The 27,323-nt window shown below is 41.4% G+C and overlaps 3 protein-coding genes across 3 annotated transcripts; 1 reads left to right on the top strand and 2 right to left on the bottom strand.

Annotated features, from left to right (window-relative positions):
- Nucleotides 1-17,072: 17,072 nt before the first annotated feature.
- Nucleotides 17,073-17,789, bottom strand: LOC122021853 (60S ribosomal protein L26-2-like). The gene has a single exon (XM_042580019.1). It carries the CDS (start codon nt 17,730-17,732, stop codon nt 17,277-17,279), a length of 456 nt encoding a protein of 151 aa, XP_042435953.1. The 5' UTR covers nt 17,733-17,789; the 3' UTR covers nt 17,073-17,276.
- A 345-nt stretch (nt 17,790-18,134) lies between these two features.
- LOC122019705 (protein SUPPRESSOR OF K(+) TRANSPORT GROWTH DEFECT 1-like) lies at nt 18,135-24,135 on the top strand. Its single transcript, XM_042577175.1, has 8 exons — nt 18,135-18,908; nt 20,203-20,308; nt 21,676-21,874; nt 22,990-23,058; nt 23,152-23,226; nt 23,319-23,417; nt 23,522-23,677; nt 23,775-24,135. The coding sequence occupies exons 1-8, from the start codon at nt 18,437-18,439 to the stop codon at nt 23,898-23,900; spliced, it is 1,302 nt and encodes a 433-aa protein (XP_042433109.1). The 5' UTR covers nt 18,135-18,436; the 3' UTR covers nt 23,901-24,135.
- Nucleotides 24,136-24,338: 203 nt separating this feature from the next.
- On the bottom strand, nt 24,339-27,269 carry LOC122019704 (DELLA protein SLN1-like). Its single transcript, XM_042577174.1, has 2 exons — nt 25,024-27,269; nt 24,339-24,857 (listed from the first exon to the last, which is right to left on the bottom strand). Exon 1 carries the CDS (start codon nt 26,986-26,988, stop codon nt 25,084-25,086), a length of 1,905 nt encoding a protein of 634 aa, XP_042433108.1. The 5' UTR covers nt 26,989-27,269; the 3' UTR covers nt 24,339-24,857; nt 25,024-25,083.
- Nucleotides 27,270-27,323: the final 54 nt, after the last annotated feature.

Raw genomic sequence — 27,323 nt, 5'->3', positions numbered from 1 at the left:
CCCGACTTGAGTTGACTTGATTCGAAAAAGTCCAAGTATGGAGACTTGGCACGGAAAAGTCCAAGCAGGGAGCTTGGCACGGGGAAAAGTCCAAGTATGGAGACTTGGCACGGAAAAGTCCAAGCAGGGAGCTTGGCACAGGAAAAGTCCAAGTATGGAAGCTTGGCATGGGAAGTCGGAGAGGGCTCGGCAGCTCGTTCTCCGGACTAGGTCAGAGAGGGCTCGGGAGCTCGTTCTCTGGACCAGACGAAGTCGGAGAGGGCTCGGCAACTCGTTCTCCGGACTAGGTCAGAGAGGGCTCGGTAGCTCGTTCTCTGGACCAGATGAGGAAGTCGGAGAGGGCTCGATAGCTCGTTCTCTGGACCGGACGAAGTCGGAGAGGGCTCGGTAGCTCGTTCTCCGGACTAGGTCAGAGAGGGCTCGGGAGCTCGTTCTCTGGACCGGATGAAGTCGGAGAGTGCTCGGTAGCTCGTTCTCCGGACTAAGTCAGAGAGGGCTCGGTAGCTCGTTCTCTGGACCGAACGTGGAAGTCGGAGAGGGCTCGGTAGCTCGTTCTCCGGACTAGGTCAGAGAGGGCTCGGTAGCTCGTTCTCTAGACCGGGAAGGCTTTAGGGTTTAGGGCTGGGAAGCTCTAAGGCATTGGATCGGTCTGGTGACCGATCCAGTGATACTCTGATTGTCTGGATCGGTCTGGTGACCGATCAGTAACCAAACAGAATGTTTCTGTGGGTTAACTGATCGGTCTGTAGACCGATCAGGAAGCGATGGACTTCAGAGAGCGATAGGAGGGGATCAGTCTGTGGACCGATCCACCTATAGGCTGATCGGTCCACAGACCGATCAGGAGTCTCCCAGACCGATCAGGTTGGAGCCTGATCGGTCCAGGCCTAGCCGTTGCGACACAACGGCTAGATTTCTGTGTTGCTCTTTGTCTTCTTCACAGGTGCAGCAGGTGCAGGATATATATCGAGGTCGAGGGCCTCTACAGTAACTGTTCTTCTTGTTCCTCACTCTTGTGATCTGAGCTTTGCTGAGCTCTATGTTTCTGAAGCTTCGTGTGAGCTTCCCTCGACTGGTTGATCAGCTGCTGTTGGCATCATCCGTGAAGTTGCTGCTTCATCAACGGACTCCAGTCGACGAGAAGAAGGCAAGCAAACTTGGTAGAGTGTATTTACATTCATATTATCCATTGTTTCTTGCTTTATTTCTTGTACTCCTTTATTGTTGTTGCAAAAGAGATTGTGGCGATGTTTCTCCACCCAGAAGAAGTTCATATTAGCCGGTTATCTGGGGTCTCATCCACCGACGGATTGATAGGCTTCGTCCACCTTACGGACACGCCGAGGAGTAGGAGTATCATCTCCGAACCTCGTTACATCATCGTGTTTGAGGTTTGATCTTCTCCACTTTCGTTTCTACATTGTATTTCCGCTGCGCTAACCTAAATTGTAGGAAGAAACGATAATTTGAGGTCGGCTATTCACACCCCCCCCTTTCTAGTCGCTATCCGAAGGTCCTAACAGTAATCACAAAACACAAACTTGTGTTGTTTATACAACTAGCCGACCAATTTAGGATTTAATGAGGTGACTTGAAATAATAACGACGAACAATGTACTTAAGAATAGTTGTGTTACTAGCGGGGGTATTGAGGACGAGTGTATTTGTCTTTTGCCATCAAGAATAACGTGGTTACTTTATAGGAGGATGATGGGATAAGATGCTCTTTTAATTTTTGCCCATTTGTTATATAAATTTCTCTACCTATAATTGAAAATTCACTATCTTTAATTTCTTTCTTTTTCTCTCACTTTTAGCCCCCTATCTATATCCTTTTGACAATATTCGATTAGAAATTTAACTAACTTGGTTCAAATATTCACTAATTAAGTCCTAGTCCTCTAATATTGAAACCCTAAACGTACGAAACACTTATAAAATCACTTGATTTGAAACTTATTGTATGCACAATATTATTTATTTTCAAAGTTGAATATCAAGCATCTATAAAACAATCGATTATTAGATATCGATTTGTCATCTCTATGAGTTGGTAGATGCCATATCACTTGTTATGTAGGCCATGAATGCATGTATTATAAGTCGATATATTCCCCTAATTAAGTTTTCAACCTCAATTGGTGGGTCGTATGATGTTTTCCATTAACTAGATCCTTTGTTAATTAATTAATAATTATATTAGAGTAACTCAAAGAAATAACTCTATGGGTCTTAGGGGTTTAGGTCACGGAGTATATTTAAGGGTCAACTTTAATTAATAATCTCCATTAATTAGAGTTGTGTTGCCTAAGGGAAAAGTTAATCAATCATCTAGTGAAGTTAGACTAGGTGTTGCTCTCAAAGTTTACTTTTAATTATAATATTAGTGACAATATTATTCTTTTAATCGATCTCATTAGACGGAATCTCTTGCAATCTTACTAACCCTAAGCACCTAAACTACATCATTAATATTTCGCCACCAATGCAAGAAATCTATCTCCATTAGATTTTAAAAGGTTTCGATTCAAAAAACATTGCTCAAGTCCAACCTTTAGAAGAACTAGTTCATCAATTCTTTGAGTTTACACATGTAAAAAAATGAGAGTGGTTGATTCATAATGACAAATTAATTATCATAATTAATCAAATCATGCATGTCCTCTTCTTGCAACAAGAGGATTAAGTATTTAATTATTCTTTTCTTTAGGTCTAGAAATGACACATGAAGTCCATCTCAAACTTAATTATAACATAAGTAAACTCTATGGAGAAAATATTTTATGTGACTCCAAGTAAAAAGTGTGCTTCTTCTAATTAATAATATCGAGTTTTGTTACTTTACCCGCCGACACAATCTATAGGATCAAACCATTTGGATTTGTTTAACATATCATATTAAGCCAAAGAGATCCTTAAGGTGATAGAGGCAATTAAAAATTAATTATATGGTGTTCGATGGGGGCATATCGCCAAAGGATCTTATAACTTGGGTCTAACTCAAGCATCCATTCTAATCTAAACTATGAATAAGTGTTACGTAAAGGCATCTCTCATTATATTGTTCATGGGCATGTGAAAAACATCTATGTTGTTGCTACATGAATCTTGACGATATCAATCTTAAAATAATTATTAGCCGTCGGCAATTTTATAAGATCCATTGTGTCATTGTCATATAAAATAATTATAGAAGATGAAAGCCTAATTAAAAAAACAAAAGATGAATTATTGAGATTATTGAATGTTTGTTTAATATTCTATGTTAATTGTGGACTTCTAGATAGTTAGTCTAGTGCTTATAAGTTAATTGAATGTATAATTAATTAATAATTGCAATAAGTGATTAACTAAGACAAAAGGCTTCACGATCATGAATGATAATTTGATTTTGTGATTTTTTTAATTCAATATAAAGTATTTGTCATTAACCTCTTAACATAGTTGAAATAGTTATTTGTATATATTTTCAAATAAAATATAAAGTTTTAGAATTTATTTATATATCCATAAAATGATAATGACATTTGGTAAATTAAATTTTACATATTCTTCTACGTTCTTCAAAGTTAATGGGCCTAGAGTCAATGGGCCGTCTCGTTACGCTTACAAGTTACTTCGGAAACCGAAAAAAAAGCATTTAGAATTTATCAGAGCCAGGTTTCGATCCTGGGACTTGTGGGTTATGGGCCCACCACGCTTCCGCTGCGCCACTCTGATTCGTTGTTAGCATTAGAAATTGTTTATTATCAAGGCTTAGTAAGTAAGTTCTGACTTAGAAAGAGTTGGATTCTGGAGACCAGTTTGTTTGGGAGGACTGGGTTGGAAATATGTTTAATTCACGTGCCTTGCCGAAAAATGGTAAAATGGTGGTGGGCCGTGGGCAGTCAGTCCGATGTGGCAGTGCTTTTCATTATATTGTTTTCTCTTCTTTTTTTTTTCTTTGTTTTCTATGTTTTAAGTTTTATTTTCGTAAAAAAATGGATATAAAAATTATTTATTATCAAATTTCTAAAACCCTAAATCATTTGGAAAAATGTTGACTACTATAAAAGTTGAGGATAATCCATTGCTTGAGCACTTGCATTTATAAAATTTTGCATATATTTATTCTTAAACGGCGAATTAGGAACCACCACGTAGTTAGAATTTTTAAATACCTAAATATAACTTTTAAAATTATCAAATAACATCACGAGTACCCATTTTACTTCTTTTATCGTTCAAAAATGATGAATAGATTTACTATAGAATGTGACTCGACTGTAAATGAGTTTTATAAAAAAGCATAAAAAAATTATTATTCTTAATATAAAAGAACAACATCTATTGATGGACTTTATCGATTAAATAATACCAATTAATTGGTAGCCATTGTTAATAGATTGGAAACTTGTATCACGAAAATAGAAGGTGACGAAATCAATGTTGGTGCAATATCCTTCAGGTCAAGATTGATCTGGGTAACCAAGCTGAGTCTTGGTTTGGGTTTAGATGTTTGACAATAAGATATTGATTGAAGAAGAGTCAAGTAGGTCAAGGTTGACCGGATACTTGACTGGGAAGTCCTAACTGGGATGTTGGGCAAAATGAAAGACCTAGTGAGTGAAGCTAGGCAGTATGAAAGTCCTGGTGAGTGAAGCCAGGCAGAAGAAAAGTCCTGGTGAGTGAAGCCAGGCAGAAGGAAGTCCTAGTGAGTGAAGCTAGGCAGATGGAAATCCTGGTAAGTGAAGCCAGGTGAAAGTCCTAGTGAGTGAAGCTACGCAGATGGAAATCCTGGTGAGTGAAGCCAGGTGAAAGTCCTAGTGAGTGAAGCTAGGCAGATGGAAATCCTGGTGAGTGAAGCCAAGTGAAAGTCCTAGTGAGTGAAGCTAGGCAGATGGAAATCCTGGTGAGTGAAGCCAGGTGAAAGTCCTAGTGAGTGAAGCTAGGCAGATGGAAAACCCTAGTGAGTGAAGCTAGGTGAAAGTCCTGGTGAGTGAAGCCAGGCAAGGGAAAATCCAGATGGATCAAGGATGATCGGACATCTGGTGCTGGGAAGTCCAAGTAGGTCAAAGGATTGACTGGATACTTGACATGAAAGAAAAGTCCAAGTAGGTCAAAGGGATTGACCGGATACTTGGCACAGAGAAAAGTCCAAGTGGGTCAAAGGGATTGACCGGACACTTGGTAAGGGAGTCCTAGCAGGTCAAGGGAGTGACTAGATCCTAGGCATGACATACCAACAGGTCAAGGTTGACCGGATGTTGGTTTGGGAGGTTTGGGACTTGGTTTTGGACAAAAATCAAGTGCTGGATCGATCCGTGGATCGATCCAGGCTCTGGATCGATCAGTGGATCGATCCAGACCTGTCCCAGCGAACAGAGAGCTTCTGGATCGATCCGTGGATCGATCCAGAGGTCCCAATCGATCAGTGGATCGATTGGGACGCGGCTGCTTCGCGCGATAAGCGCTGGATCGATCCGTGGATCGATCCAGGCGCGTTTCCAGAGCACAGAGGCGCTCTGGATCGATCCGTGGATCGATCCAAAGCCTCCCCGATCGATTGGGAACATTCGAATCGATTGGGATCCGACCGTTGGCGTCGTTTATAGCTGCAGGCGTTCGATGGCTGCGGTAATCTCTTCACTGATTCACTCCAGAGCTCTCGCCAACTCCTCCACAGCGCTCACAAAGCTCAGATCGCCAGTTCTTGAAGGATCTTGGAAGCTCTCCAAGTCAAGAGGCGGATTAAAGCCAAGAAGAGAAGCTAGGGTTAGGGTTTTGTACTCATTGTAAGCTTGTAAGCTTGTATTTCTTGTATCCTTTCCCTCTCTTCTTGTATTGAGTCTTGTAGGGCTTCTCCGCCTTTGGTAGTTACCATAAAGGAGAGTTTTATTTAGTGGAGGGTGTGTGTGTTGGTGTGGATCCTTGGATTAGTCACCTCTTGTGAGGTGGATACCAAGTAAAACCAACCGTGTTAGCGTTGTGTGTTTGTTTCTGTATTTTCCGCTGCACATCTTTGAAGGAACAAGCAACGCCGAGCACCGAGCGAACGCGACGAGCTATTCACCCCCCCTCTAGCTACTTTTGGTCCTAACAAGTGGTATCAGAGCGAGGCCGCTCTTCACCGGAATCATCGCCGGAAGGGTCAAGCATAACAAGAAAAGCTAGAGGGTGAAGAAGTTGAAGCAAATTCTTCAAGTTCAAGACTTTATCAAGCTCAACTTCAAGATGCAATTCCAAGATGGACTTGGATTTGACACAAGGGTGGCTCCACCATATTCATCTACAAGCTTCGATTCTTGGAAATCAAGAATCGAAAATTTTCTTATGATGGAGATAGAGCAATGGTTTGCTCTCATGGAAGGTTTTGAAGCTCCCACAAATTCCAAGGGCAAAGTACTCAAAAGGAGCAAGTGGAGCAAAGACCAAATCCAAAGATGTGAGGCCAATGACAAAGTGACCAAGCTTTTGGTCAATTTATTGCCAAGCAACATCTTGGAACAAATTGGAGAGTTTGAAGATGCCAAGGAGCTTTGGAGCAAATTGGCAAGAATTCATGAGATCCCCTCCACTGTATCAAATTAAGGAGAATCCAAAGAGGGCGACTCATTGGATCAAGACCAAGAGGAGGACTCCGAGGTTGAGAGATGCTCAACCTCCGAAGAAGAGGAAATCCAAGAAGCTTCATCCTCAAGGGAATGCACCGAAGGGAACAAGGAGGGAGCATACTCCTTGTTTCACATTCAAAATGATGAAGCCTCCACCTCTAGGATTGAAGGGGAGCAATTCTTGGTGACGCCGGATCAAGAAGAAGGAGAAGCTTCTACATCCGGGTCAAGAGACGAAGAGGAGGAAGTAGATTCTACCTCCACAAGTCAAGAAAAATCAAATGGAGGAGAATCAAGGTCCGATCAAGAGGAAGCTTCTACCTCCGGATCCAAAGAAAAAGATGCCACCCCTACAAGCAAAGGTATAAATATTTCAATTAATAATAAAAATCATATAATATGTTTTGAGTGTAGGGAACATGGGCACTATAAGAGCAAGTATCCCAACTTGGCCAAGAAGAAGGGCCAAGTGGCACAAAAGGGCAAGGAGAAGCCCAAGGAGACCACCCCCGGGACAAAGAAGAGCAAGGAGCACATTGTGTGCTTCTTGTGTCAACAAAAAGGGCATTACCGAAGTCAATGCCCCAAGGGGAAGAAGATGGTAAAGGCTCAAGGAGGCACTAGTCAAGGGGGAGCCTCCAAGGTAAAAAGGAAGGTAACTTTCATTGAGCCTATTCCCTTGCAAAATGGTAAAAAGCATGCTAGGTCAAATTTTTATCATTTTAATGCAATTTACCATAAGAATAGGAAGCATGAGGGCTTTAAGGAAAAGCATGTGGCCCTACATGCCAAAACTACTATCCCTAAGGCTAGGAATGTAGGTAAAAACCTAGGCAAGAACACTAAGGATAATAGATACAAGCCCAAGAATAAAAATGCTCATGGATCAAATGAAAAACCAAAAACTAAGGACTTAGTGATAGAAAATCAAGTCTTGAGATCAAGGCTTGATAAAATGGAAAAGACCCTAAAAAGGATGGAAAATATCCTATTAGGGCAAAATGAGCATAACCTAGGTTTAGGGGTACAAAAGCCATCCAATGGCCATAGAGGTTTGGGATACAAACCAAAGGCTAAGAAGGATGTGCCCTCTTACCATAGAGTTCCATATAGTTATGGAAAAAACCCTAGGTCTAGTGGTCAAGCCAAAAATGCTAGGGAAGTCATCCCTAAGAGTATTTTTGCAATAAATGTGACTAAAACTTCTAAGAAGTCTAAGAAAGTCACAAACAAGGTCACAAGGGAGGTTATCCCTAGAGTTGACCTAGAAAATGTGACCAAGGCTTCTAAGAAGCCCAACAAGGTCACTAGGAAGGTATCTAGGGAAGTTATCCCTAGTGAGTACCTAGAGCATCCAAGGAGCACCAATAGGTGTTGGGTTCCTAGGAGCATCTTCTCTACCCCATAGATGGGTTAGAGAGTGTCAACTCCGATTAGAAGGGTAGTTAACCCAACTTTGAGGAAATTGACACTCAAGGAGCATTTTCAAGGTTTTAGTTAACCTTTGAAAATGAAATGGACCTTTTGATTACTCCTTGAAAGAGTAAAATGTGCCTAATGGTGGAAGAATTGATTTTAATCTTAAATGGCACATATTGGGAAATTCATAAGAACTATCAAGTTGGGATTTTGGTATGTTCTTAGGCAATTTAAGGCAACCGGGCCTTAAATTTAAAAGTGCTACTCTTGAGGAAAAATGGAATATGCCAACATTTGAGGACATGTTTATTTTCAATTGGCATACATTAAATCAAGGAAATTAGAAATGCCAAATTTAGGCTTTGGCATTCTCTTGTAGCACTTTAGGGCAATCTAGGTTTAAGGTGTAAGTTTAGCTAAGACTTTAAGGATACTTAGATAGTTAATCTAGGTATATTTTATTTATGCTAAATCTTGCCATGATTGTTTGCCCATCATATGTCATGACATCATGTCTATTTTTACATTCATGTTTTATTAAGAAAAATCCAAAAATACCATGTCATGACATTCATACATCATGTAGCAATAGGATATTTTCTTTTGAAAATTATTTCCTTTTGATGTATGCCATAACATAATCATGCATTAAGTTTAATTCCTTGTAATTAAGGACAAATGGCATTTAACGACACTTATTGACAAGTGACATCCTAGGTGGATGTCTAATATTTCTAAAATACCTAGATAAATATGCATGATCCCTAGATTAGGGCAAAAACCAAAATCTACATCTCACAAAGACCCCTAAGGTGACTTGTATGTGTTTTAGTGCATATTATATACAAGTGAGATGTTAGGATGATGAACAAAGCTCAAGATGTTGATTTGGTGCATTCCTTTGAGTTTTAAATTCATCAAAACACATAGTTATGTGTTTTCTCATCATTGGGAAAGCTAATGTACAAGTCATGTGCATTATGCCCAAGGAACATGATGGGATATTGGTTTTGAAAATGTTTTTAAAATGTTTTTGGAAAACCTTGGTGAAGGCTATCTTTTGATAGTAATCACCATTGAATAGTTAGACACAAACTTGAAGAAAAACACTAAAGTTTTTGCAAGTTTTCAAGTTTGTGTCAATCTTTGAAAATATGATGTATTTTCATAGAAAGCTATTTTCCATGATTAAGTATGCCTAAATAATGTCTACACGAAATTTCATAATTTTTGGATTTTGTAGAATTTTCTAGGGTTTCAAGTTGACCGAAATGGAATTTCAGCAACTATCGAGCTCGATCGATCCATGGATCGATTGAGTTCTGAATCGATCCATGGATCGATTCAACGGCTTGCAAGAAGCTGGATCGATCGGCCGATCGATCCGGGAGTCTGAATCGATCGGTGGATCGATTCGGAAAGGTTCAATCGATTGAACCCAACTCCAATCGATCCAAGTTGCTGATTTTGGAAGGCCTGATTTCAGCATCTTTGAACCTCTTTGAGTCTAGGTAACCATTCCAAACCCCTTAAATACATTTGTATACATACAAAGGGTGTTTTCATGTTGAAAACAAGGATGGATTGGTTAACGAATACTAAGTAGAAGTTTAGGTTGAGGTTGTTTCAAATTTTGAATATTTGAACCTCAAAACTTCTAAATTTGGGTTTCCTAAAGGTTTAGGGATTCCAAGTCATTGTTGGTGCAATGACAGAAGTTACCACCATGTCTTTAGGGGGAGGGACTCTTTAAAGACATGAAAATTATTTTTCATGAACCTTGGAAGGTGGTTAACCTTTTGTTGTGAACTTGCTCAAGGTTGAGCATTTAAACTTGAAATGGGGAGAAATGGGGAGTGGATATCCTCATTATTTCAAGTGGACACTCAAGTGGTAGATAATGCTCAAGGTTGGGTAGTTGTCTACATTGAGGGAGAAGTTAAGGATAAATGAAGGGTATGAGACCTTCATTATCGTGTTGATCACAACGAGTGATGTTGTGAACAACGATGAGCAACTTTTCAGGGGGAGAGTCTTCAACAAATGGATTTGTTGAAGTGTGCCCAGAATTGGAGCATAGGTTGATGTGTGTCCAACGATGGGTTGATGTGTGCCAATAGGGGGAGAATGTATGGTTAAGCTTAGTCCTTCATTACCTATGGGAAGGTCATAGGGGGAGAATGAAAGGACTCATGAAAGGGAGTAAGTTAGACTTTCATTACCTAGAGGGAGTTTGCCCTCTTAGGGGGAGAATGAAGAGCTTAATTTATGCTTTCATTACCTAGTGGCATGAAGAAGGAGGCTATGGGATTAGCCTAACTTACATATGGGATTGTAAGTGTTATTGTGGTATTGTCAAACATCAAAAAGGGAGAGATTGTTGGTGCAATATCCTTCAGGTCAAGGTTGACCTGGGTAACCAAGCTGAGTCTTGGTTTGGGTTTAGATGTTTGACAATAAGATATTGATTGAAGAAGAGTCAAGTAGGTCAAGGTTGACCGGATACTTGACTGAGAAGTCCTAACTGGGATGTTGGGCAAAATGAAAGACCTAGTGAGTGAAGCTAGGCAGTATGAAAGTCCTGGTGAGTGAAGCCAGGCAGAAGGAAGTCCTAGTGAGTGAAGCTAGGCAGATGGAAATCCTGGTGAGTGAAGCCAGGTGAAAGTCCTAGTGAGTGAAGCTAGGCAGATGGAAATCCTGGTGAGTGAAGACAGGTGAAAGTCCTAGTGAGTGAAGCTAGGCAGATGGAAATCCTGGTGAGTGAAGCTATGCAGACAATGAAAAGTCCTAGTGAGTGAAGCTAGGTAAAAACCTCTAGTGAGTGAAGCTAGGTGGTGAAAAGTCCTAGTGAGTGAAGTCAAGTTTGTGAAAATCCAGATGGATCAAGGATGATCGGACATCTAGTCTTTGGAAGTCCAAGTAGGTCAAAGATTGATTGGATACTTGGCATGAAAGAAAAGTCCAAGTAGGTCAGGTTGACCGGATACTTGGCACGAGGAGAAAAGTCTAAGTGGGTCAAAGGATTGATTGGACACTTGATGACAAAGTTCTAGTAAGTCAAGGTTGACTAGATCCTAGGCATGAGGAAGTCCCAATAGGTCATGGTTGTCCGAATGTTGGGTAAGGAAATCCTAGACTTGGATTAAGCAAGTTAGGGTTGGGCAATCGATCGACCTTAAGCTAATCGAATGGGTATCGATCAGGAGCTTCTTGCGAGAACACAGAATGGGCCATAATCGATCGGATCGATCGATTAGGCTTGGCCTAAGCGCCGGATCGATCCGTGGATCGATCCAGCGCGTTTGAAATCAGGCGCTCGGATCGATCCGTGGATCGATCCAAAGCCTCCCCGATCGATTGGGAACATTCGAATCGATTGGGATCCGACCGTTGGCATCGTTTATAGCTGCAGGCGTTCGATGGCTGCGGTAATCTCTTCACTGATTCACTCCAGAGCTCTCGCCAACTCCTCCACAGCGCTCACAAAGCTCAGATCGCCAGTTCTTGAAGGATCTTGGAAGCTCTCCAAGTCAAGAGGCGGATTAAAGCCAAGAAGAGAAGCTAGGGTTAGGGTTTTGTACTCATTGTAAGCTTGTAAGCTTGTATTTCTTGTATCCTTTCCCTCTCTTCTTGTATTGAGTCTTGTAGGGCTTCTCCGCCTTTGGTAGTTACCATAAAGGAGAGTTTTATTTAGTGGAGGGTGTGTGTGTTGGTGTGGATCCTTGGATTAGTCACCTCTTGTGAGGTGGATACCAAGTAAAACCAACCGTGTTAGCGTTGTGTGTTTGTTTCTGTATTTTCCGCTGCACATCTTTGAAGGAACAAGCAACGCCGAGCACCGAGCGAACGCGACGAGCTATTCACCCCTCTAGCTACTTTTGGTCCTAACAATCAATTGGAGTAATTGATTAGGTACTAATTTCTCTGTAAATAGAAGGTTTTTAAATTGACTAAAGTAATCGGTTCAGGTTTCACCAATCTATTAGAGGCATTTTCGCAAGAGAATAGTAAGCCTCAGAATCGATTGGGAAAATCGATTAGAGACTAACCAATCAATTGGTATGACTCATCAATTGATTGGTCTCGCAAAAAGTGTCGTTCTGCAAGTTTGACGGTCTGATTTAACGTGACAATCGATTGGGGATAAGGCCAATCGATTGGGAGACATTTTGTGAGTTTTTGAGAGTTTCATGGAGTTTTTGAGCTGTCGGTTCTTAGGGATTCTGAAGCGAAGTGCTTTTGCATTTCTGAGTCAACAAGAGATATTTTTAAATAGCAAGATAATAAGCTAAGCAAGATCTCATTGTAAATTGTTTACTTTCATTTTCGCTTGTGTATTTTGTTGTGCTTGTTGTGTTATTGTGAGAATAAATGTACGAGACTTCTTCGCATCTGAAAAGTTTCTGAGAAAAAGGTATTCTGTGAGTGTGAGGAGTGGATCTTTAATTAGTCACCTCAAGGAGATGGATACCAAGTAAAATCCAAGTGTTAGCATTGTGGAGTATCTTCACTTCAAGTTTTGCTGCGCATCAAACTATCAAACTAAGTTTGAAGAAGTGATTGGAGCTATTCACCCCTTCTAGATCATAAGTTCCCTAAGAATCTAGACCTTTGTACTCATTTAAATCTTCTTAATACATTCTAAACATAAAAAATTATGTTAAATGTTTATTATTCATTATAAATGCTACAACGATAATACTCTCTAACTGACATCACAAATGACTTTATACGACCCTCCTCTATACGATAATATCAAAATTTTAATTTTCTAAATGACATAGATTTATCAACCAATTTTATTCAAAAAGTGATTGCTAGATTTAGAAAACTCTGAATCACCCCAAATTAAGGTTGATATACTTGTATAAGTTTCCTTAATACGCCTATGCCCAAAAATATCGATATGAATTTTCTTAAAACTCATTTTTGGTTGAGTAGTTACTCATTTCTCATATAGAGAACTCTGAATCTTCAAACCAAAATCGATATACTCGTTAAGTCTCTTTAATACATCTATGTCATCAAACATCGAAGTAATACACTATATTAAAAATACTGATTTTTTCAACTCATTTCCAATTGAATTACATTCCAATCGAAGGAAAATATTATACGACCACATAATCATTCTCAATTAATTAATACATTTATCAATTAATTACTATACTATAATAATCGATTGATAAATCTACCAATCTATTGGGAAAAATAGGGATAACATAGATATTGGATAAATAATTTGATAATTTTAAAAGTTAGGTATGTGATTTAAGCATTCCAAAACTTTGATTACATGACTCAAGGGCTGCTTGTTTGGAGGGTTTGATAAAAAAGGAATGGAAAAAGAATGAAATATAGATAGCTGATTTGAGGGTTTTATATTTCCACATTAGTTTCATTCTTTATTTGTTGATAATCATCCATTCCCCATTAAAACAACTTTATTGAAACTCATTCCCGACAAAAAAAAATATACGGAACACATCTTTTCCCACTCTTTTTTTCCTACCAAATCTCTCTTTTTTTCCCCAAATATATTAGTTATCATTCTTTTACCCTATCCACCGCTTGATAACCTCGATCACCCTCAACGCCACCATCGTCCTCGTCGCCATCACCACCGCCATCGCTGTCATCACCTTCACCACCACAATTGTTTTTTTCTCTCACTCCCCTTTATTTGCCTAACATCGAATTACATTAACTATGTCATGAAGCTTTGCATGCCTGGCATCGAATTTTTTTGTCGTTTGGAAAACTGGTGGTATTTTCTGAATTTGTTCACCAAGATCTCGATTGTAGCTTTTTATTCTTCAAGGGGGTTACGGTTACTATTACAATATCGTATTTGTACTCAAAATCACTCGGTGGATTACATAGAGTGTGAAAGAAGGAATTTTCGTTTATGTTGTCATAGGAGTGAAAAATAGCTTTATGAAGCAAAGAGTTCATTCTCGTCTTTTTTCTTGGGTCCTTGTTTAAAGAATTATTTCCAGAATTACTTGGACTTATATTTTCTATTGTCATTCTATCACTTCCAAAATAAGTACAGAATTAAACTGCTATGTTGATGGGCTACAATCAAGAACACACACAAAAGAAAGAAAAGAGCATTGCGTTTGTGGAAGGAGAATCACTATCTTTTATTTTTTTATCTTATTTACAATTGTCTTACATTATTTGATCCACTACACTTATGATATCAATAGATCAATTAGAGCTCCAAAAGCTCCTGGAATTCTTTCTTCAATTCTTGTATTGATTTTTATCTTTTGATATGAAATGTAGTAATCTAGCGAACCATGACATCTTGTTTGCAAGCTTACAAAAAAATGTAAACTTTTGGAAATGATGTTTTAATGTGGTTACCAATTTGTGAATTACTAGTAATATTTTTAGTAGACACCCGGCTAATGGTAATTAGGTGCATGATATTAATTTTATAATTACTCTATCAGTTTATTTTGTGTGTAGATTAAAATAGCTCGCTCGTCTAGTTTATTTTGTGTAGATTAAAATAGCTCACTTGCCTATGATCAACTGAAGACGCAAACTAAAAAAAAATTTGTTACTTCAACAAACAAACAATAATATGTTGATTTTTTTATTTGCCACCTATTATGTAGTCCTATCTTTGTATCTTCAAAAAAATTTGTTTTTTAAAATAAGATTCATGAGATCAAACTAAGAGAAAATTATTAGTTGAATGAGATGGATGTTTACTTTTGACTATGGACTGTTATGCTACTTGTAGTGAGCTTCAAATGGAAAAGATATTTTTAGAATATTGTATGATATGATAAGAGATGTTAGGGGTAAAAAACTAGTAAGAATGCATCCATAAAAGAGATTGTGTCAATATTTATTTACACCTTGACTCATTATTAAAAAAAGTAGAACAATTAATCTATTTTTTTAAGGAGTAGAGAAACTGTGAGTACTCGATTTCATCAAATTCTTTATATAATTATAAAATTACATGATATTTTACTTAAGAAGTCAGAACCTAGCACTCAAGATTATCCAGATGAGAGACGAAAGTATTTTCAAGTACTTAACCATATAATTAAAATATATATCACATTTAATGCACCCCCTATATCTTAATGAAAACAAACAAATAAACGAACATCTCTAACGGAATTGTTTAAATATTCAAATTTGCTATTAATATTCAAATTTTAATGGCAAAGTCCAAATCCTCACCTTTAAAATGACAAATATATATAAATAGGAATTTAAAAAAAAATATTAACCCATTATTATTCCCAAATAGAATATAATCAAGCAACATCTTTTATAATGATACTCATCTCATTTCCTTTACTAAACCAAACAGCCACTCAATAATTTATTCTTAAAAGAATGCAATTATTCTGTTTAAATAAACGAAATTAATTGATGGATTTTAAAATAAAAAAAATTAATTATAGTCGGGATAAAAAAATTATTATTTTTTTAAAAAAATTATTATTTTTTTAAAAAAATTATTATTTTTTTAAAAAAATTAAAATTAGTAATTTGCACTCAATAGAAATTTGTAAAAAGAAAAAAAAAATAGCATAAAAAATAAATACCTCATTTTCTTCTCCTCTCTCACTCTCTCTGTCCAGAAACATAAGTCCTCGTTTCGATTCCGTCGAACAAAGACAGCGGAACCCCTCCCATGTCTTCCGACCATGGAATCATCGTCACGGTTCCGCGTCATGTGCAGCTACGACGGACCCTTCCTCCCCTACGCCACCAGCAAGGACCTTTGCTATCGCAGAGGCGAGACAAGGATGGTTGTCATCAATCACCACGCTCCCCTCGCCGACCTATCGGCGAAACTCTCTCTCCTCGACGGCACCTCCTTTTCTCTCAAGCACCTGTTTCCGAATGAGAGGATCTCGATTCTCTTATTTCCGTCTCCATCGACGACGACCAGTAGAACATGATCGACGAGCTTGATCACATCTCCACCTCCAGAAGCAGAGGTGACTCGACATGCTCCAGCCGCCTTCGCCTGTTTCTCTTCTCGTCAAAGCTGAATTCGGCCCCGAATTCGGGGACTTCGTCTGCAATCGGGTCTCTGATCGATGATTCAAAGTCAGGGTTCATCGACGCTCTCAACAACGCGATTAGGGAGGACACCCCTCGTGGTTCCAACTTCACCTCTATCAATTGCCTCGTTAGCCGCAACGACAATTCATCCGCCCACTTGCAAGGCACCGGTAGCTGACAGCCAAAGCCCGAGCCACCATTCCTCCCCTGTCACGGCCAAGAAGTCTTCTCCGTCCCCGGTTCACCAATGCTCGACGACAAGGCATCTTCCTTCAGATCTCCGGAGTCGAAGACAACTTCTCCAGCACAATTCATTGTCCCGACTCTACCCACCATCACCTCCCTCCGCCCATTCCTCTCCTGGTCGCCTCTGATCTGACGATGTCAAATCCGATCATGGCATATTTCGAAAGCCACCACAGCAGCATCCAAAGCCTACTCCAAAAGACGGATCCAAACTCCGATCCAAAGGTACCTTGTAATCCTAGCTATCTCGTCAACGGACACCCTAGCTTATGTGACGCCGTGGCCGATTATGGTTATGATACCGCAATGGCCCTCAGCCATCCGCTGATGCATTACTCTCAGGCTGCTCCGCAACCGGCGACGCCCCGGCCGTATCAAACAGTCAGCGCCACAGCGGTTATTCCTGAAGGAGCAGCTACCATAGATTCGCACACCTCCAAAGTAACATGATCTCTATCCACTGGCTTTTTGCAGGTGTATGTGTATGCCTGTGTGTGTTTCTCAAAGGGTATTGTTATTGTGTCATCTATTGAGATAGGAAGAGAGGAGGGAGACATGTCTTCTTGTGGTTTCAGCCTTCAGGTTTGATCGATGTGTTTTTGAGGCTTGTGAGGTTAACTTACAGAAATTTCTAATAGCCAATTCCTACTGGAGCTCCCATGATCAGCAAACTTAAAGTTTTTAACTCGAATGAAGCATCAGAATTTTAATCAGAATACAGAAACATAGAAGACTAGAACTTACTAGTTACTACGATCAAGCAATGGATTTAAAGAAAGCAGCACGAATTTAACTTAGAAGACTCTAACAAAATGTTAAGACGAAGGCCCGACTTTAGGCAAAACAAGTACGGAGGTATTTAGCATCTCGAATGCAGAAAACATCCTAAATGTCGAGGCATTGAATGCTGATGCATAAACGGAAAAGAAGAAAATTTTAAGAGAGAGGGAGGACCAAACGAGACGGATGAGATCAGTCAATCTCCTGGAGGGAAGCAGCTCCACGGGCGGCGACCTCATCCACCGTGAACTTGCCCTTGGACTTGTCGGCGGTGCGGCCTCGGGCCTTGCGCTCGAGGAGGGCCTTGCGGTCCTTGTCGAGCTTGAGCTTGGTGATCACCACCTTCGAGGCGTTGATGCCGACGTTAACGGTGGATCCATTGACCTTCTCGCGGGTGATGCGCTCGACGTGGATTACCCACTTCCGGCGGTAGACCTGCACGACCTTTCCCTCGCGGCCCTTGTAGGTTCCGCGCACCACTTGCACTTCATCGTCCTTGCGCACCGGGACAGACCTCACGTTGTACTTGTTCCTTAGATCGGTCGAGAGCGGCGCGCTCATAAGAATCCGCCGGACGCTCGATGGGGCAGTGAAATGCGCCTTCCTGCACTTCCGGCGGGAGCTTGATACTCTCGGATTGTACTTCATGGTGATCTACGCCGGAGGGAGTTAGATGCGGCGGCGGCAGAAGGAGGTGGATCGAAACAACGGGACAAAGTGGTATATATATACATCGAAGGCTAAATGGAAACCCTATTTAGGGTTTCCGTCAAATGACAACAATACCCTCATTGTTCGTACCAAAATCTACGGGTTTCCAATGAGTCGGTCACGGCTCGGTTTGATTTGGGCCGAATTGGCCCAAAAGACCTAACTTCGGCCATTTATTTTAAATAAAATACAAAATAAATATAGTTTCACGAATCAGCGGCTATGGCGCCAAGCACATCGTTCGCCGTCGATCCGTTTAGGGGTAACTCGTAAGCCAAGTCGTGGTTGATAGGATCCTCCATTTAGATAAGACTGGAACTCGCAATCTATTAGTGTGACGTGAGTCGTGACTTAAAAATCTCGTCTTTTCTTCCACGAATGTCCGCGTTGTTCCTCCTCGATCGGTCTACTTTTCGGGAAGTCGTCGAAGGCTTCGGCGATCGAACAATCTGAAGGTTGAGTGTGATCCTAGATGCATACTTGATGATCAAGATTTCTCTGCGAATTCCCATATCGATTCGTTTCCTATTTATTGGCGATCGGCTCAACTTTTTTTCGAGGATTGGAGTCCAACTCTAGGGTTCTTATTCTTAAGATTTCTTCTTCGCCTTCCCTTTTATCGGATCGAGATTGTTGCTGCGATGTATAGCAACTTCAAGGAGCAGGCGATTGAGTACGTGAAGCAGGCGGTGCAGGAGGATAACGCCGGGAACTACGTCAAGGCCTTCCCCCTCTACATGAACGCCCTTGAGTACTTCCGCACCCATCTCAAGTACGAGAAGAACCCAAAAATCAAGGAGGCTATCACCCAGAAGTTCACCGAGTACCTCCGTCGAGCGGAGGAGATCCGCGCTGTGCTCGACGATGGCGGCGGCTCTGGTCCCGCCGCCAACGGCGACGCCGCTGTTGCTGCCAGACCAAAAACCAAGCCCAAGGATGGAGAAGGTGGCGGCGAGGACGCCGATCAGGCAAAGCTCAGGGCAGGGCTTACATCCGCGATCATAACTGAGAAGCCCAACGTGAAGTGGAACGATGTCGCGGGGCTCGAGAGCGCCAAGCAGGCCTTGCAGGAGGCCGTGATATTGCCCGTCAAGTTCCCGCAGTTCTTCACTGGTTTGTTTTTTTCCCATTAACTTTGCAAGATGCGCTTTGTTGCTCGAAGCTTATCTTGCTGATTTTCTATACACACCAGAATCACTAATCTTGAAAATTTATGGATTGTTAGTTAGGGAGAACTTTGAAAATGTTAATTTGCCCTCGCTTGTCAGGCCCTTTTGTTCGTTAAACATCTGCTCTGCCTAATTGGGTCAAGGATTGCATATAGGCATTGAAACAAAGGAACTGTCTGTAAGTAATATCTATGCATCACAAGTAAGCGTTTTGAGCTAATTGTGAGAATTAGGTAGAAAAATGACTTCGATGTAGCTTCTGATAAAACTCTCCACCGTAACATGGATGTGAGAATAGGAAGAGCTACATCTTCGTGGGTTGGACTGGATGAATTTAAGAGTAGAAACAAGGATGCATGTGGAAACATTTCTATTGATAAAGACTGTAATTGGGAAAAGTGAGATCCTCGCCTGTTTTTAGGATTTAAGATACAAGAGAAATGCAGGAATAGCAAGAACTTTTATTTCTTTCTAAAACTAGATGTTTCCCTGTTTGAAAATTTCACATCATTGTCTCTGTTTATCTGAGACAATGTAAATTAATAAAGATTAATCATGTAAAAAAGGGTCTAGTGATATTTAATAATTACTTCACCTGAAAAACATACACACACTTAAAAAAGCTGCTTTTTCCTTGCATAAAATTCAGTGGCGTGAGAAGATCCTGATGCTTGATCCAGATTCATCTTTACTAACGTTAAATTTTGCACATGAAATGATATTATTTTTGAAGAAAGTACATAATTCCGCATCTTTGGTGGCACAGTGGTGCCAAATACCACACTGTTCCTTAAAAACAAACTGTGCCAAATACCACACTGTTCCTTAAAAACAGTTAAACGAACAAGGCTAAAATTCACTATCTTTTCTTGGTCAACAGTTATCAATATTGAACAAGATACTTCAGTGAATTTAGGATTTATTTATTTATTTATTTATTTTTTAACATGGGTAGCTCCTACTGGCGCAGTTTAATTGGTGCCATTTTCCAACATGATTAATATACCAAATTGACCATATATGGCTATTATGATTAATTTTCCACGTTGTCTAGTTATTTTGATGCAAATTGTTAGTGTTGTTTTGAGCTTCTTGCTTTATTTTTTTTATGAGGTCATAAATTTTAGTTGGTTTGACTTGTAAAATAGTTAATCAGTTCTAATTTATTTGATGCCATCCTTTGGCTTGTTTTAATTGTGAGTCTTTTCAATCAGTATATTACCATTTGAAAACTGTAGGTAAGCGAAGACCATGGAGGGCATTTCTTTTATATGGTCCACCTGGAACTGGAAAGTCATATTTGGCAAAGGCCGTTGCTACAGAGGCAGAATCAACTTTCTTTAGGTTATTTTCTGTCCACAAAAACTGTCATTAAACTATTATAAGAGAGGGAGTAAAATTAATTTGTAGCTGTTAGTTCTTGGTATATTCCTACGATCTTAGATAATTTTTTGTTTCTTTTCTTCCTTTCCTTTAAAAATTTGTTGTAATTGGTTGCTCCTTGTTTAGAGGTTTTGTGGAATGGCATCCCTCATTGCGAATCTGTTCTATGGTCTGATCCTTTTCAATTAAACAAACTGAGTGCATTGTTTACATGTCTTGAACAATTTATTTTATATACTGAGAATGTGATTTTTGGGACTTATTGATCTACAATTTGATTTATTTTAACAACTTGGCTATGGTGGATGCTGCTTAATAGTCAGTGTTTTGCCAATGTCTACAATTTGGTGTATGCCTGTTTGTTGGGAAATCATTTTGCTACTGAGTTTGGTTTGTTCCAGATTTCTCCAACAACAAGATACTCAATATGCTAAAAAAGTCTTTGTCTGCTCCCATATTGAGATGAACTTTAGTATCACAGTTTCTCCCTATCCAAAGGCATAAGATATTATGAAGCCCAAGGACAAGATCTGGAATTCAACTTTGGTGTTCTGATGTGTGCCTAATCTGAGGAAAACCCTTCTTTCCATCCATGATCCATGTGTTTAATAACCTAGCTGCTTCTCTCAGTGATGTGGAGTGGCCCATGGAGCTAGTTTTGATGTCGGCTAAACTGAGTTGCATTGATTATCTTATGGACTTATGTTTAAATCATAACTACTCCACAATATCTCTATTTGCTTCATCAATTTTTGTGTTTCCTCTTCCCTGCTTGTTGACTGATTCCATGAATTTTTGGCAGCATGATTTATCCTTGCCTTCACAATAAGTAAATGTGGGAAGTTCCATTTTTTTATTTTTTTTATTTTTGTAGAGAATGGAAAATTCCATTGGCCTCCTAGATAGAATCACCCTTTGGCTATATTGGATGCCTCTCGGCAGGTCAGGAAATCCTTCATTTAGCTAACCTCTTACATACATCACTCCTAGTATGATTTATTGATTTGAGTAGGTTTGATTCTCTTGATTTGTTTGTTGATCCCTTTGATGATTGGTTTTCTGAGTAGAAGTTGATTGGTTTACTAATACTTGGTAGAATACTTCTCTTTCGTCATAATCTGTTTTAGCAGCATAATGAGGCTAAACTAATTTGAAGAACTTTTAACTGCTTGGTCTGAGGATCCCTTGTTTAACTTTTCTACCATGGCACTGCCTGTATAAAATATGATTGGTGCAATTGAAATTGCTGGTTTATATACCTAAATGGCTAAACAAAAGTAGTATCTGAGCAGTACATCGATGTTCTGAAATTGATTAAACCATTGCAGTATATCATCATCAGACCTAGTATCAAAGTGGATGGGTGAAAGTGAAAAGCTAGTTGCCAATCTTTTCCAAATGGCTCGTGACAATGCACCTTCCATAATCTTTATTGATGAAATTGATTCTTTGTGTGGCCAACGTGGAGAGGGAAATGAAAGTGAAGCTTCTAGGAGAATCAAGACTGAACTTCTTGTGCAGATGCAGGTAAATACATAGTTATTTGTGTGCACATACAAAATCTTCAACTTTCAGATGGACATGGAATAACATAACATCATGCATAAATGGATCTAAATTATAATCATAAATAAAAAATAGAACATATTAAATACTGTAATATAAAAATATTTGATGTTTAATAATTTAATAGGCAAAAAAGAAAAAAAAACTAAAAAATAATAAATCAGAACTCCAAATATAGTTGTGGCTTTCTTCTATAGATGCTTTAACTTAAGGCGGAATATTCTTTAAATAAACCTACAATTAAAAGAATATTATAAAATAAATTACTATCAATGGATTTTGATTTCTAGATACTGAAAAATGTGTACATTGAACTCGAACAAAACATTATGAAAACATACTCTCGGTGGAAGTGGGCCAGTCGATGGGAGTTAGGGAATTTTTTTTATAGCTTATCAAATGAAATATAATGTTGATTCTGATATATAACTAGCTCGTGGGGTGAGAGTGGAAATGTGCTTATAAAACTACTACTTACATGGTATCTGGATAATTTGTTAACATAGTTATGACTGAGAACGTCGGTGTGTGGCAAGAACTTCCACATGCAAATTTGGAAGAAGATTTCACATTCTCCTTGTATAGAGAGAGATAAGATTGGCGTTTCATATGCATGCTTGAAGTGAAGTCTTTTCACCATGGTTGTGCTGGTATTTTTTTACCTTAAGCCAATCAGGCTTACGACCTTTGTTTGCTAAGATCATGATTGAAATTAGTGTTTCTTGCTATATGTAGGGTACCCAAGATTGAGTTTAATTGTTGTGGTTGCCTGATAGTTCACAAGTAGCAAGGTAGTAGGCACGATCCTTTTTTTGTTTCTTTCTTTTTAAATTTGAGGGTGTAATAGACACTTGAAAAATTGAAGCTAATATATGGACTAGATTGACGAACTGTTCCTTCCGTGGCCAGTTATGCGCCATTTCTTGGTTAATATCATGATTTTGGTTAGTTTTTATATTCTAGTTCCATAAAGCTGGATTTTTGACAGTAGAACACCGATTTGTAGCATACAACAGTAGCTTCGCATATTTCTGACTATTGTGTTTTCTCCCATTGGATTATATGAATTTTTGCAGGGTGTGGGAAACAATGATCAAAAAGTTCTTGTTCTGGCTGCCACTAATACACCCTATGCTCTGGATCAGGTTATTATTGTCTTTGAGATTTTAATTTATTGTTGATGCTATTCTCCTTCTGAAGGTCCTAACCACTTTTCTATTTTCTTCGCTCAATTGCAGGCAATCCGTCGACGTTTTGATAAGCGAATTTATATTCCTCTTCCTGATGTTAAAGCTAGGCAACATATGTTTAAGGTATTCACTATGAGTAGAAAATTGATGAAATAATCTTGTTCTCTGCCATATTAGCCATGGATCTCAGTATCTTTTCTTGCTTTTTATCTTAGGTACACCTAGGAGATACCCCTCACAATTTAAGCGAAAGTGATTTTGAGGACTTAGCCCACCGCACAGATGGCTTTTCTGGTTCAGATATTGCTGTTTGTGTAAGTGAACTACGAATTTTTAACATTGAGGAAAATGAATCCGTAGGTCTTCAGTGGCCAGAGATGGCTGATTGTGTTCCTCCTGCATGCTTTTGACTAAGTAGGTTAAGGATGTGCTCTTCGAACCAGTTCGAAAAACACAGGATGCAATGCATTTCTACAAGACCAGTGAGGGTATGTGGTTGCCATGTGGACCGAGACATCCAGGTGCTATTCAGACCACATTGCAGGACCTTGCTGCTAAAGGTCTCGCTGATAAGGTGCACGCAAAGCTTTGTTTCAGTGTCATTCTGATCATTCGTTCCATTTTTTTCTTTCTTGCAGTCCATAGTACTAACTTGTGTGTGCAACCACCAGATCCTTCCACCTCCAATCGCACGGACGGACTTTGATAAAGTACTGGCAAGGCAGAGGCCAACCGTCAGCAAAGCTGACCTAGAAGTCCATGAGAGATTCACAAAAGAGTTTGGTGAAGAGGGCTAATTTGGTTGCCAGTCCATGTTCTTCAGTAATGTGATTGCAGCCCCCTACTTGTTTATGCTTTCATGAGATCTACTTGGAATGCTGCAATTTTAAAATAACATTGATCTCATCTTCTAATGTATTTGTTTTCATTATCTGTCTGTTACTTACTGTACTATCTGTACTGTTGTCTGTATAGTAGGATAATAGCTTCCTAAACAACTATTGGAACGCCCCTCTGCATTTTTCACAACTACACTATTGAGGTTTGAGTTTGTTCTTGTTTGATGTATAAAGTCTGGAAATTGTACTCTTCCTGGAGCGGAGAGATTAGGCTAAACTGCAGATGATTGCTTTTACCATAAATGAGGTACAAGTTTCATGGATGACCACTTTATCAGGTTATGTGAAACCACCTTTTTCCCTGTGGCTTTAAAAAATAATGATAGATCCTACAGATTGTAGATTGCAGATTCTATATTATTTGAATGATCTAACAACAAATATTTTGTTAAATTTGAATGGACAAATCCTGTAGATGATTGCAGCTCTACTGAAGAAGAGATGGTGACATTGCTTTGAAGCTCAGGTCATTCCTTGAATACGGGGCACCAACTGCTGCTGTCCCACTCCAACTCATGAGATGGGCGTAGACTTCATTGTTCCTGTTTAAGTATAAGCTTGAGTTGTCATTGCACAATAATTAACGTACAGATTGCGATAAGATCATGGAGTGCAGGTTGAGCTCCAGACACTGGTCCACTTGTGTGGGCATATTTGCCTTGTGTGATTTTTTTGTGGATTTCAGGCTTCAGCTGCAGCACTCCTTCTGTTCACAGGATCAGCCCAACTGGCAGTGGAGCGTGGGCCCAGTGTGTTCCCTGGCTGTCCCCACCGTCTCATTCCTGACACCTACGTGCGATCGATCAGGTTGATCCCACTAATCTCAATCTTTTCTTTTTCGCAGTAATTATTGCTCTGAGAAAAGGAAGAAAGGCGATTTAGCAGGAATGATTTATTTGGCAAATCAGGGATTTATTATGATTACGCTACACTTGAGAGAGAGAGAGAGAGAGAGGGGAAAAAAGGATTTTTTTTTAAAAAAATTTAAACATAAAGGAGGGAAGCAGAAAAGAGGGCCCACGGAGAGAACGTGGGGTCGAGCGATGGAAATCCAACGGCTGAGGGAGATCGCACGGCTGCTTCATGTTCCGCGGGCGGAGAGGGGATCGGCGGCGACCCGCCAGGCGGAGGCGGCGATCAGCGGGCGGGTGTGCCAGCCAAGGGTGAGGCAGCCCTCCTTTTCTTCTACCCTGTAACCGTCTCCTCCGGCGAAGAGGGCGAGCAGCATGCTCGCCTGCTTAAAGGCGTTGGAGCCGATGGGGACGGATTCGAAGCCGGCGCCGGTCATCCTTCCCCGCCACTGGTCCAACGTCTCGTGCCTCTCCGTTCGCTCTGCTCCCTCGCAGGCCACCACGTTGCAGATCTGCCGCCCGAGGTAGACCTCCGACATCGCTCGGTCCCGCCCGCCGGCGCTGTCCGCAGCTGCCACCCCCGCTCCGCCCTCCAGGGAATCGAACATAGTCGAGTAGTAGTGCAGGGCCTCGGTGAAACGTTCCTGGAACGTCCCTCTGTTGTGGTTCGCTTCCTGCTCGACCACCGTCACGATGCGGGGGCGCACCTTGTGGACAGTTCTCAGCACCTTCTCCAGCACCCCCGGCCGCGCCAGCAGTTGGTGTAGTTCGAGCACCGAGTTCACGGCTACTGCCTCTGGCTCATCGTTGTCCGCTCCGCCGCGGTCGTCGGTGTCTTGCCCGAGCAACATGTAAGGCTCCAGATCCGCGAGGCTGGAGGCCACGAAGCCGCGGTAGTGGAAGTCCACGCAGATGGTTTCAGCCAGCTGCGCCAGCTTCCATCCCACCTCTTGAAGGGCGTCCGAGTTGTCCGGCTGCGGCGGGCCGATGCCGGTGAGGCGGAATGAAGGCGGTCCACCGGGACGGAGGGCAAGGGCCTGGAGAAGGGCGGGCCACTGAAGCCCCTGCCGCATCCCGAAGTCAATAACATGTACTCGGCGGCAGCCGGCGAAGGCCTCAAGGATTGCTTGGTTGGCGGTGAAGTGCGCGAACTTAAGATAGGGGCAGCTCTCGTAGAAATGCATATGCAGCATGTCGTCGAAGGCGACGGAATCGAAAGAGGAGCAGCCCACGACTCCCCGAGGAAGTGGACGGTAGATGCGGCGGGCGACTGCTTCAGCGAAATAACCGGCGACCTTGCGCATGGCGCCGCCCTGGGAGGCGGCCAGCACCGAGATCTGCTTTACGAGGGTGTCCGACGCCTTGAGGTTTTCCTGTTGCACCGCCTCCGCGCAGGCTAACAAAGCGTGGACGAGGCGGATCCCGACCTCCTGCGTGTCTACTACCACCACCGGCAGCGGGGACGCGGCCGAGGTCGCCGCATCCGTGGTCGAAGACGACGACGAAGGAGGCGAGCTGCAGAACTTGATCCTCTTCGAATCCCTCGGAGACGGCGCGACATCCAACTGGAAATCGGAACCATAGGCCAATCGTACCGGAGCACGCGCGGCGGGTAGAGCAGGGACCGGCTTGAGCTCGTAGACTTCCGCCGGGGTGCGCCGCGTAACAAGGGGAAGCTCGGTGGTGCTGGTGGATTGCTTAGACACAGAAGGTGGAAGATCCAGAAATCGATTCTGCCGATCGACAGGAGATGGGGCATCAAAACGCAGCGGCAGCGACGGGAGAGGGGGAGGAGGTGCGTTGAGCTCGGAGAGGATGTTATCCACCCAAGTCGAAATATCCGAGGGGTTGTAGTGAACGGTGTCAGCTGCGAGATGGGAAAGGAAAGCGTCGTCGCTGGCCGCGACGCCGCTTCCCATGGCCATCTCCGCCTGCTCCAGCTTTTGCGCGACGTCCGCCATGTCCGACGACCGGACCTTGTACCCCAGCGCCGCCAGCAGCTCGTCGACGTCCTCATCCTCCGCCCCTACCTCCACTCCCATCATCGCCTTCCCCTTTCCCTGCTTTGCCGCCTCCACCGGCGCGCCGTACCAATCTCCTCCGCCGAGGAGGCCCTCTGGATGCTCCCGCTTCATAGTGATAGGCTGCAGGCGCCACGACGAGCTGTCTTGCGAGGAAAAGGCGAGGCCTTCGGGAATCAACTCGCGCAGAACATCTAAGAAGTAAGGTGGGAGAGATTAATCAGGAGACACCTCTCCCTCTCCCACTACTCGATTCCAGCCGCTTTCATTTTCACCGCACTCCAAATCATTTGCCAGCAGCGAAATCGTGAAGCAACAAACTGTGATTTTTCTAGCCAGGGCGAAAAATAGGGAGCGCAAAACCAAGTAAAAAATAAAGCAGCCGTACCGCCACCGCGAATCCTCCCGCTGGTATTTTTGTAGAAAAAAAAAAATGTTGCCACAGTCTG

This window comes from Zingiber officinale, chromosome 9A, assembly GCF_018446385.1.
Source record: "Zingiber officinale cultivar Zhangliang chromosome 9A, Zo_v1.1, whole genome shotgun sequence".
Lineage (NCBI taxonomy): Eukaryota > Viridiplantae > Streptophyta > Magnoliopsida > Zingiberales > Zingiberaceae > Zingiber > Zingiber officinale.
The sequence above is the reverse complement of the archived record's forward strand: the minus strand, read 5'-3'. Positions and strand labels throughout refer to the sequence as shown.

What these genes read in the sequence shown, in the direction of transcription:
- LOC122021853 (XM_042580019.1), bottom strand. Translation starts at nt 17,732, where the DNA reads ATGAAGTACAATCCGAGAGTATCAAGCTCCCGCCGGAAGTGCAGGAAG.
- LOC122019705 (XM_042577175.1), top strand. Translation starts at nt 18,437, where the DNA reads ATGTATAGCAACTTCAAGGAGCAGGCGATTGAGTACGTGAAGCAGGCG. An exon ending in GCAGAATCAACTTTCTTTAG is followed by an intron (nt 20,309 to 21,675) that starts GTTATTTTCTGT and finishes AAACCATTGCAG; the next exon opens with TATATCATCATCAGACCTAG. An exon ending in CTAGGCAACATATGTTTAAG is followed by an intron (nt 23,227 to 23,318) that starts GTATTCACTATG and finishes TTTTTATCTTAG; the next exon opens with GTACACCTAGGAGATACCCC.
- LOC122019704 (XM_042577174.1), bottom strand. Translation starts at nt 26,988, where the DNA reads ATGAAGCGGGAGCATCCAGAGGGCCTCCTCGGCGGAGGAGATTGGTAC.